Source organism: Vespa mandarinia, chromosome 2, assembly GCF_050613455.1.
Source record: "Vespa mandarinia isolate Hongniang chromosome 2, ASM5061345v1, whole genome shotgun sequence".
Classification (NCBI taxonomy): Eukaryota; Metazoa; Arthropoda; class Insecta; order Hymenoptera; family Vespidae; genus Vespa; species Vespa mandarinia.
Window position 1 is genome coordinate 11157625 of NC_140811.1, and position 12499 is coordinate 11170123.

The 12499-nt window shown below is 29.6% G+C and overlaps 1 protein-coding gene across 1 annotated transcript; it reads left to right on the forward strand.

Annotated features, from left to right (window-relative positions):
• Nucleotides 1-428: 428 nt before the first annotated feature.
• On the forward strand, nucleotides 429-12481 carry LOC118442879 (uncharacterized). Its single transcript, XM_035869131.2, has 8 exons — nucleotides 429-650; nucleotides 1849-2139; nucleotides 2215-2521; nucleotides 2599-2825; nucleotides 2888-3276; nucleotides 3387-6600; nucleotides 6694-6821; nucleotides 7201-12481. Exons 1-8 carry the CDS (start codon nucleotides 576-578, stop codon nucleotides 7277-7279), a joined length of 4710 nt encoding a protein of 1569 aa, XP_035725024.2. The 5' UTR covers nucleotides 429-575; the 3' UTR covers nucleotides 7280-12481.
• Nucleotides 12482-12499: the final 18 nt, after the last annotated feature.

Genomic DNA, 12499 nt, shown 5'->3' on the forward strand with positions numbered 1-12499 from the left:
GATATCAACGATATCAACTAGAAGAGTAATCAAATATGATTGGTTATTAAAATTTTCGATTATTTTCGATTATTGAACATAAAACTGGAATTTTTACATAACATAATTTTGTTATTTAATTTCAATTATGAATTATATTCAATTATTATCGTAGTAAAGCAATAATCATCTAAAATCGATGAATATCTTTGTTATGGCGTGAAAAAAAGAAAATGAATAAGTATAACTAATGATTTTTTCAAAAAGTAACATTCCTCTATACTTTCGTAAAAAACGTTTCTGGAAAAGGAAAAAAGTATCGTATATAAAATCAGTAGTGATAGGTGTATTTCAGAACATACTTGTCGTGATCGACGGACGACGCATAAGTATTGCGTCACGTGGGCAGGCGCACGGAGCGCGTATTTGTGAGAAATCTCTGGCGCCCTGGTGGCGGTCTTTGGAGCGGCCATATTTTCGCTCGTGGCTCGCAGTCTCCGAGGTAGTGGTTCAGTGACAATTTTTGGGATGCGACAGTCGAAATCATCAGTACTTGTGCTGCTGGATCCATAAAAGAAGGAGAAACGGCAGCAAAGATGGCTAAAAGTAGCGGGAATTTATCTTCAAGACGATCATCGTCGCACAGTACGAAGCCTTACGATACGAACAACGTGAGTAGAGTCATATTGGCACGATTTGCCCGCGAGAGAAACGAATCTGCGTTCCTTTCAACGGTCCTTCGCGCCTTTGTACCGAAATTAGAACGACCAACGGATTACTACTCCCGAATACCGTTCCTTCTGTATAATGCGTCCTGTGCGACTACCCTTTTCCTGGGATGCGCTCACATGAGATCCCGATGTCACGGTTATGTGAGTTCCCAGTAACCTCAATCTTTCTTACGACTCTTATGCGCGATTGCGTGCTTTAGCGTAAGAGCCATCGCTTTGGAAGCGACAAGTAACCTTGACATCTTCTCGTATTCTGAGAAATACAGAGGACTTTAAGAAGGCTTTTGAAAAACATCTAATATTACATATTTTTTACTTTTCCCTTCCAAATTCAACGAAATTGTTTTATCGAATGTAAATGTTCTAAAGTCTCAACATTTTCACGTGTAGCGTCGTCGTGAATCCATGTTATCTTTCGATATTCCATAGATAGTTTACATTAATTTTCATTATAATTATGTCACATTTCTACATAATACGAATGGCAATTCGGTATAATTAATATTTATAAATAACATTTACATTCTCTTATTTTATATATTACAAATCGAGATAATATAAGATAGAAAAGATCTCTAATGAATATAGAAGTATATACTTTGCTGTTGTAATGTCACTTGTTACAATACTATAAATTTAATATAAAATTAATCATTTTAGTAGCTATAAATATCCACAAGTTTAATAAATTGTAAAAGTGTCATACAGACATTCATCATATATTAATCTTATAAACAATATAAAATAAAGTTTTATCTATTTGATATCAATGTAAAGATTAATTATACTATGATGTAAAGATGGAAGGAAAATCTAAAATCATTATATTTCTTGTATTTATTATGAAAAAGGTCTGTAGTATGTGCTATTACTGTTTATTTTTATGAATTATTTTCATATAAACCATATTATAATATAAAAGTTTTTATAATTACATGAACCTATTTTTTTAATTTTTAAATATTTATGTTGAAATTATAAATTACTGTATGTTGCGTATTATATTTATGATAAAATATATATATATAATATGTATAAATATATATATATATATATATATATATATATTTTCTTTGCTTCTTTACATTACTTCTTGTTCCTTATAATATTGTTTTAACATTATACTTGTTCTTTTTAGTCATTTGTTAAGAAAGTTGCTACTAAAGTAACAGACTTTATACCCCAACCATTATGGATCAGTAAATGGTTCAATACGTCTCAAGGAAATGGAGATATTTCAAATGATACTGAAAACCTTGAAGAAGTAGAACCAGAAGAGGATATAGAAAAGCCTCCACCATCAAAACGACCACGAATTCGTACAGATATTATCCATCCACCTGGAACATTTTCTGTTCGATCAAATGTTATAACATCAAATAATAAAACTAAAATTTCTAGAGGAAAATATTCTGTGCAAAATGATACGGTAAAATAAATTAAATGGTTGATAATTATGATATTTAAATGATTAAAGATAACTTTATAAATATAAAATTTGTAGAGAGATGATTTTCTTAAACCTTCTATGGCTGGACCCAGTGGGATAGGTCATTTAATATGTTCTACACCTACCACACAATTAGATAGCAGACCAGTAGCTACACAAAGGTCCGATTTAAATCTCCTAATTTCCACGTCAAATAATGGTACAGCCAATGGAATGGATGATAATTCAGAATCAAGCGAGAGTACTAGTGGTTGCAGCTCTCTTATACCGCAAACCAGTCGACAAGAAGCTCCTTCTCATGATGTTTATAATTCACCATTTGTTAATAGGAAACGCTTTATAGATGAGAAATTAACATTTAGTAAGAGAAATTTATATGTATCTTTGTTAATCATTTTATGACGTTACTTAAGAACTTACGCTATATTTTTATTTTAGCTAATCAGTTACAGTCACCAAGGACATTGTTTGTAGACAACAATCCTCGTGATACTTTAAGTAATCATAGGCCAAGTTTTAATGCATCTGTCATGACTAACACGCTGGACCGTGCATCTCGTTTGTTGTCCCCTTTTTATAGTGGAAATACCACCTTTGGAGGAGCGAATGCAGTTGAATTGTATAAACGAAACCAAGCAAAGTCTCTTCTACTCAATACAACTGATGTATGTATATGTTATATATTTTTATTTTTATATTTTTAATAACATGAGTTTTATAATTTTAGATTCAACTTAAAGTTCCAAAGAGACCAAGTGTCCAAGTCAAACCTTCAAATACAACGGTTGACCCATCAGGTATGAGTCAAACAGCGAGAAAAATACTGGAAGCTCTGGAACATTTTTCATCGCCTATATCAGATGCTAAGAAAATTCCATTAAAAAGCACAAATATTACTCCGTCTTCAATTAGTAAAAAACGTCAGCGAGAAGAAAATGAATCTCCATCTGCTCGTGTAGGATTACGGCCTCCAACGCGAGAATTAATTGTGCCAACTGTACCCGCTATAATTAAGATAAGAAGACGTGAAAAATTACAAGACACAACAGTGGCAGCACGAAAAATTGTTTCTGCTTATAGTGGACCACCGCCTCCTATTCAAGAATATCGTTTGGGGTAAGTTTTTATACTTAGGTTGGCATTAAATGATTAAATTCTAGTAACTTTCAAATTTTAATATCAGACATGTAAAATATATTTTATCCAAAATAATTTTCTTTCTTTAGATCTGATGAAAATGAAAATACAAAACATAATGGAAAACTTAAGGCAACAGCTAAAACAAATTTAAATGAAGAAGATACTATTGAAATAGTTAATTTACCAAGTGTACCTCTACCAATATCTTCTTTACCCAATTTTAATTTTACATTACCTCAAACAATAACTAAAAATCTTTCAAGGAAAGAAGACAATTTCAAATTTGCCAGTCCAATTAAAGTCACAAATCCAACACAGAATTTACAATCTATTAATAATTTCACATTTAGTAGTCCAATTAATGCTGAAAATCATTTGAGTAATTCTTTGGTTAACTTATCAGATAACAACAATGGATCTACGATAACATCCAATTTTATCTGGTCTGGTTCATCTACAGCTCCTAGACCTAAAGACAAAGGAAAATATGATAATAATAGCAAAATTGAAGTTAAAGTTGCTAGCGATTTGAAAACAGGTAGTGTTGTGGATATACTATCTAATGAATCTCTCGAGAAAGCATCTTCATTGCATAAGGCAAAGTCATCTTTGAATACAAGTATTGAAGAAGATGCTTGCGATGAAAATCCTATTGTTTCTGCCAGTGAAGAAATGAATAATTCAACTGTTAAGAAACCTGAAAATCTAATCAAAGATACAAAACAAAATGTATTAAATATATGGGAATGTGATGAATGTTTAATTCGAAACATTAATTCTGAAACACGATGTTTTGCGTGTAAAGCTTTGAGACCAAAATTCAATGTGCAAACCTCCAATACAATATCTCCACCAACTTCAAGTAATATTGTAGAAGCAAAAACAACTGTGACTGATTGCTTTGGATCTCATTTCAGAATTAGCAATATTAAATGGGATTGTATATCTTGTTCTACAACAAATAAGCTAACTGATATTAGATGTGTTTCTTGTAATGCACCACAAAGAAGGAATTTAAATCAAGCGAATACATCTCCAGCAGGCATATCACAATCTGAATTAATGAATAAGGGTTATACCGAAGGTTCATGGGAATGTCCAGGTTGTATGCTAAGAAATGACGCTAATATTATTACATGTCCTTGTTGTAAAGCGTCTCAACCAAATTTATTAAAAAAAGCAAGGCAAAAGAAAAATAAGAACACAAATATGCAAGCAATTGTTTCCACTCAAGAAATGAATACAAGCTCAAATATTTCGCAATCATTTAATTCAGATATAATGGAGAAATTTAAGCCAAGCAAAGATTCGTGGGAATGTTCATCTTGTATGGTTAGAAATACTGATTCTGTTACAATTTGCCCCTGCTGTAATACTACTAAACCAAGTGCTAATTGTGATCAGACTAATGAAGTGCAGAAGCTACCAGCAAGTGGTTTTGGAGATAAATTTAAAAAACCTGAGGGTTCTTGGACTTGTGATACTTGTATGTTACAAAATAAAGCAGAAAACTTGGAATGTGTTTCTTGTGGTAGTGTAAAACCCGGAAGTACAAAACTGAAGGAATCTACAAGTACAAGTTCAAATATAAAATTTAATTTTGGTATTCCTGCTGGATCAAACAATTTCAAATTTGGCATTGACAAAGCTGACAATTCAAATAAATCCGGAGATTCGTCTATAAATAATTTTAAATTTGGTAGTACTCAACCAAGCGATACTGGAAAGTTTACATTTGGTATTCCTAAAGATGACAAAAATGACGTATCTAAGACAGATATAAATAACAGTACTTCGAATGCTAACCCAAAAACATTAGTATGCAATATAGGATTTCAGTTTAATGCAAAGAGTGACAAGACTATTATAAGCAATAAATCAACTGAATCAGATAAAGAAACAAACACATCCTTTTCTTTTAATGTATCAAAAAATGAAAATTCAACATTATTGTCTGAAAAACAACAATTACCTGTAACTACAATTTCAACTCCTTTCACTTTCGGAACAAGTAAAACAGAAGATAATATTTCAGAAAAAAAAGATCAAAAATCTGTTTTAGGAAATATTACAAAAGAAACTGTTGAACCAAACACAAGTACTACAGAGTCGTTTACATCAAAAATTTATGATAATACTTCTTTAATAGCAACGACTACTCAAAATAATGCTTTAGAAAATCCGCCTAATTCTACATTTTCATTTACTGCTTCAAGTACTGTACCAGTTAGCAGTAGTGTATTAATACCAGCAACTACATGTCTTCCAACTTATAGTCAACATTCCTTTAAATTTACTGATGCAAAAGCAGTTACACAAACTACAACTACTCCTACTTTTGGACAAATAGCAACATCATCATCATCAAATGTTACTTCTACTTTACCTACATTTTCCTTTGGTGCAAGCGAATCTGTAGGAACCTCTGGTCCACCAACAACTGGTAGTACAGTAGAAGCAACGCCAATAACTCCACAGATCTTTACAAGTGTATCTAAGACAATGCCATTATTTAACAATGTTGATGTAAAAACAACAGTAGCATTTGGCACAGGAGAAACCAGTACATCAACCTTTGCTACAGGAGAAAATAAAGCACCTTTATTTGGAACATCAGAAACGAAAGTACCAGTATTTGGAAATTCTGAAAACAAATCTATTTTTGGAACATCTGAAAACAAAATGTCTGTATTTGGAAATGCGGAAAAAACAACTCCTGTATTTAGTACACCAGCAGCAGTAGCAACACCAGCATTTGGTTCACAAACAAGTAATGCTGTTTTATTTGGTTCATCGGCTCCTGTTTTTGGAAATAACAATAGCTCAAATTTTGGTAGTGCCTCAGCACCTAATATTTTTTCAACAACAAAACCAAATGATAACAACGTATCAAATTCAAATTTATTTACTTTCGGTGCAGCATCTAATCAAACAGCATCACAACCAGGAACTGGATTTAATTTTTCAGCTAATAATAATCCTACTGAATCAGCTCCAAAGCAATTGTTCACATTTGGTAGCAGTTCAAATACACAACAGACCAACAATTTGTTTGGAGGCAATGGTTTTAATAATGCAGCACAAACTAATACAGGAAGTACCTTTACTTTCAATGCACCAAAACCAGAAGCTCCAGCGTTTGGTCAATCAGCAGTTGCAACTTCACTCTTTGGTGGATTGCAAAATAATCAAAATCAATCAACATCAACTTTTTCATCTACTTCATCAGCTAATGCAGGATTTAATTTTGGAAATACAACACCTGCAACAACCTCTGGAGGTTTCACTTTTGGCAGAATGGTAATGGTACAATTATGAAGCAAAATATGGAATATATCATTAATATAAGTTGATATTTTAATTAAAAAAAAATAAAAATATTATTTAATTTAGGAACCTATCTCTACCCCATCTGGAGAATATAATTTCAATCCTCCAAGTTCTACGCCAGCTGTTTCTTTTGATCCTAATACACCACCTTCTTTTAATTTTACTGGTGGTAGCGCACCAATTTCATTTAAGTAAGTATTGAAACAATTATTTTTAATTCTTCATAGTCAAAGTATGGAAATATCGTGATACGAGTACTCATTCATTAACAGTCACTGTTTGTTTAAGAAGTGAATTTTATGTAGCTTATCTTATTATAATGTATATATTATGAAATATAAAAAAAAGAACTATGGAAAAAGGGTTGAACCTTTAAAAAAAAAATAAAAAGAAAATGAAATTAAAAAAGAGGAACTAAAAAAAGAGTGAAAATAATTCTAACAAAATAGGATATCAATGCTAAAAAGTACTAGGACCATAAAGAATTAATTAATAATTAATTAATAAATACATAAATACATTCTATTTAAGTATATTGTTTTTATAAATGTATATATTTATGTATGACAGCGCTCCTCCACCTGTATCAAGAAAGATCAAAAAAGCTGTACGAAGAATGCGATATCCAGCAAATGATTCACAGCGCTAATAATGTGTACATTCAGATGCGTTTTTACATCAGCTCGTGCATCTATGTGTGTGTTCTGTATGTATGTTACAAGTTTCAATATAGTATAAAGAAACTTTTGCACGTAAATTGATCACGTCAATGTGGTGGTATACCAAGCATTTATGTAATATAGTAGCCAGTTGATGGGATATGCTTGAGTACATCCACTTGTGTTCTACAGGAAGAACTGTAAATTTTAAATTATTTGAATTATACACCTATAATGAAGAAAACAATTTGAAGTTGGCATGAAGCCAGTTTTATTAATTAGACGCATTGTAATGTTGTTACATTACTAGAATCTTGCCCAAAAAAGACGATATAATTACTAAAATGACATAGCAAATTAACTTGCTGAAACATGAAAAAACTCTTGATAAAAAAACTAATAAGCACTAAAGCTGATGTGCAATTAAAGGGTTTTTAGCGAAGGAGTGGCAACTCCTCAGGTAAGTATAAGTCATTTACAGCTTGCGACGATGACATTATAGGAAATAATTGGGGTAATTGGTTTCTAAAAACTTTTACATTTTGAAATTTCTTTCTACAAACACTAGCAATAAATCATATATATTCATTTATGTTATTACATATATGTAACATAATTGTCACTATGTGACAATCAAGTATTTGGAAGAAATAAGATCGTGTGAAATCTTGTATATGTAAACATATTTACATTCAAAAAATAATGACACAAAGAAAGTTTTGTAAAGAAATGTACCTCGACTATTTCGTATGATTACATGTTACAAGCACTGTGAATTGGCTATATATAGATACATACATATATATATATATGTGTGTGTATATATATATATATATGTGTATGTGTGTATGTATACGTATACATATATCTATAATATATATGTATACATATACATACATATATATATATATAAATCCCATACAAATATTAATTTAGAAAAATTTAACATAATATTTTAATTAGAATTTCATGGGCAGGCCTACAACTTTGTAGTACTAGTCCACGAGAAGTGTAAATTACACCAAAATGGCATTCGGACAGTACAAATTCGCGATTACTAAACGTTTTATTGAGTAGTCGAAATTGTATATTTTTTTTATATATCGAATGAAATATTCCTATAAGAAAATACTGAATGCCATTTTAATAGGCTTATATTATAATAATGTTGCGTGTTTTACAATAGAATGAGTGAGAAGGATTTGAGACAAATGTTGAATGAAAATAAATTATTATGGGGCTTCTAAAAAGTTACATATTTGATCACGTTTATTTTTCTTTTTATATTCACAATTGCTTCTTATTTCTATATTTTTTTCTTTTTCCTTTTAAGATTATTGCTTTATGTGCTACAATTAACAAAATTATAGAAAAGAATATTAACCTCTTAGAAGCTTCTTAGGAAAGTTTAATTTTTTAGATAAAAGTGGAGACAAAATTCTTTGATACTTCAAACATAGATAAAACACTGATAAAAAGTTTTATATTTGTTAATTAAAGCACAATATAATTATGTTTAATAGTTCTATCGTTATGGATAGTCAGTTTTTATGAAATCTAAAGATAATATCTTTTGTAGAATTTTTACACTATATGATAACGAATTATTTAAGAAATTAAATATTTTTATAATATGCATAATCCTTTAAGTGATATTAATTTATGTAAATCAAACTATTAACGTATTGTTATTTGTGAGGTTAACATTTTATAGACTTTTCTTTTTAGAAGTCCCTAAATCAGAAAGTAGTTAGATGACGTGTAATGATAATTATTGAATCGATATTCAGTCATGCACGTCCTATTTAAGATTATAATAGTTATGTCTATAATGTTGGCTTAGAATTGACAGTAGCCAAGAATAACTCGGCACATGACCCATTCTGCCATAATAGACATGTATGTAAAAATGGTCTGTTACTATTGTTACTCTATACGTTGTTGTGTAATACTTACTTATAGATATTAGAACAACTTTTAAGTTCAGGATATATATTAATAAGAAATATCAATCATGGATGCAGTCTTGTGTACATGTTAAAGCTAATTTTTTTCAGTTATTGAGTCTGTCATTTTCAAATGTACTTCTTTATATTATAAGCAATATTAACTAAATGCATTATAAAAATACAAACGGGTTATTTTATTTTATTCTTTTGTAGCATTGATACACATTTATTCTTGGTGAGAACTATTCAATGAATGCTAGTATTTCAATAATTATTCTGTACAGTAAACAGTGCTGTAGATCTAGATGTACTCTATCCATACAAATTATGAGATGTAAAGGGTTATTGTACGAATAAATATACCTATGCGTATATATACATTCATACATATATACACATATACAAAATACATATGTATGCGCGTATGTATGCATGACTAAAAACATTTGATTTAAACCATTATGATACGAACATGGTTAGCAATGGTGAAGTGAGGCTGAGCTGAGCTATATCTGTGCTGCTGTCTTATACTGTGAACATTCTCTGTCGAGGCTGTGTGGTCTATTTGTCTATAACTAGGCAAATTTCGAAATTAAACAATATATCAAATACTGCTTAAAAGAAACAGCATCTTTGTATTAAAACTCGTATATGGCCTTAAAAATACATAACGAGTCTATAAAGTAGATATATTAATGATTATAAAGTGAATGATATTGGAATTGTTTTGTAGCACTTTGTACTCTCCATTGAAATATGTTTGTATAAATATTTGAAGAGCACTACATTAAAATGGTTGAACAGTAGATATATGTAACAACTCATAACTGATAGGATTACTTATAATGAATAAAATATGGTATTGGGGAGACTAGCGAGATGAATTTTTGCATAGAATTTTCAAATATCTTAATGATTTACAATAAAAACGTTAAAAATTACACCTATAATTATTATCAATACATGTTCATATGAACATTACTTTTTTAAATAATATAACGTAAACCTCATATATAATTGTTTTATTATTTCTCTTGTATACAAGTATAAAAGAGAAATATACTTTCATAACATAATTATTTAATATATTAATTGTGTTAAAATTCTTATGTTTAGCATAATAATGCTATTAGTTATGAGATGTTACAGTGAATTACATGTTCTGAGGCCTTATTACAATCTTAGTCCATTAAATTATGTACTGTACCGAATTCACATGAATGTCTGTTAGGATTCTATTGAGAATATATTAAGCAATGATTCAATGTTCACGAATGAGAGAGTTTGTTATAAAATAAATCCAATGACTGACTATAATTAAATAAAATAAACATGTGAGAGAATGTTCACTGTTTGCTTCAGGTGCTATGAGAATGTAATTACATGCTCATGACATGGTGTAATGTTAGATGATATAATGAAACAAGTTGGTGTTTCTCAACCAATGAATTTGAAAATTAATTATAGTGGTTAACGTGCAAAATGTAAAAAGTCGTTTTAATTCGCACAAACAGAGCTCATAAAATACGCTTAACAAACGATTGATGGATGTTCTTTTCCAATGTTACACATTAAAAATGTAATATATGTAATCTTCAAAATAATAACCATCAATTTCTTCCTTTAAGTAAAAACAAAATGCATCGTTATGGTAAATCACCTAGAACTGGAAATTTAAATATTTCGGTTGCTTGTTACAATAGAAAAGAATTTCTAAAGAAGAATCTTGGATTCTAAGAGGCTTATATATGCTAATAGATATTACTTGAAGATTGTATCTTTTTAAAATATGAGGATTATTGACATTTCTTTAATTAAAACTTGATGTTTTTGCTAATATAAAAGTTGTAGACCAGATGAAGAGAAGTTCAAAATATTCGTTACCTATTGCATTGTGATCACTATGAAATATGTCGCTTTTCGAAATTCACGAATAATGCAAATTCTCTTATAGTATTGCTCGTTTAAAATATTAAATTGATCTCGATTTTATATTTTAATTTTGAAATTTATCTTGATCTGTTTTATAACTTTCTTATAGGCAATAAAATCAAATTTCGTCTAAAAAAATGTCAATAATCCCCATATTTAAAAAAAATATGACTTTCAAATAATAGTTTTCAAACCTGCTATATAAGCACTTTCAAATCAAACATTTCTTTAAAAGTTTTTTTCTATTATAAATAATCGAGATATTTACATTTTCAGTTTTAGGCAATTCACTCGGTATATGCGTTAATTTCGCAAAATACATAAATAGAATATAAGAAATGAAGATAACGATAATCATAGTAACAAAGATAATAATAATGTTTGAACTATATGAAAGATGGGATCTTTTGTGGACCAGAAGCACAGAACAGGATTATATCAGTCTCAACTATCTCAATAGCTCATTCTTTTATCCTTTATTTTTATCAAATAAAGGTGACATTGCCTTAATAAAATAATACTTGCGATGGTCAAGGACTATTGAGCTTGTGTTGAGAAACACCCTTTAGTAGGGTATAACTCTACATTAACATAATTACCATTACCATTCTTAATAATATCCTCTACTGTAATCCATAATAATTGTATCTCATACGATATTAGGATATATGAAAAAATTAACTGAAAACAGTAATGTTGTTTATTTTCCGTTGACAATTTTACTTTATTTCTAAATGTGTAGCGTTTCTAGAAGTCTATTCTCCGTAACGAGTATGAATCAAAGAATTTTGATATTGCGCACGTATGCATAAATATGTAATTGTTTGAATAATGGTGGATTGTTCATTTTCTTTTTTATATATGGTATCGGAACAGAGTAAGTTAAAAATGCGCACATATTGAAATGCTTTGGTTTACAAACTATGGAACGATTTAAAAGAATAATTTAAATTCAATTACAACCACTGATATTTACATAAAGTATGTCAATTTAAGAATTATTTTTTTTTAATTTGTTTCTTTATTTCTATAAGTAACAGGCTCACTCATTGACAGTTCCTTGATGAAATATATAAAGTGAGAAATTTATATCGTGACTTATACAAATTCGTGTTCTCCACCATCCTGAATTTTTGTGTATATTATTTATTTTTATAAGTTTTTATTACATAGAAAAGCAGGAGCTTGATTAATATACATACAACAAACAAAGACTATTTTCCTTTGAATAGTTTCATTTACAAAACGGCCTCCATTTGTTACAAATACTCTAAAGAATACATAACAGGAAACTAAATTCTAACATTTTCTTTAAAGCATTATATTCGA

Excerpts from the sequence above, each read along its gene's own strand:
- LOC118442879 (XM_035869131.2), top strand. The coding sequence starts at position 576 with ATGGCTAAAAGTAGCGGGAATTTATCTTCAAGACGATCATCGTCGCAC. Across the intron at positions 2,826-2,887 it reads TTCTACTCAATACAACTGAT|ATTCAACTTAAAGTTCCAAA; the intron begins GTATGTATATGT and ends TTATAATTTTAG. Across the intron at positions 6,601-6,693 it reads GTTTCACTTTTGGCAGAATG|GAACCTATCTCTACCCCATC; the intron begins GTAATGGTACAA and ends TATTTAATTTAG.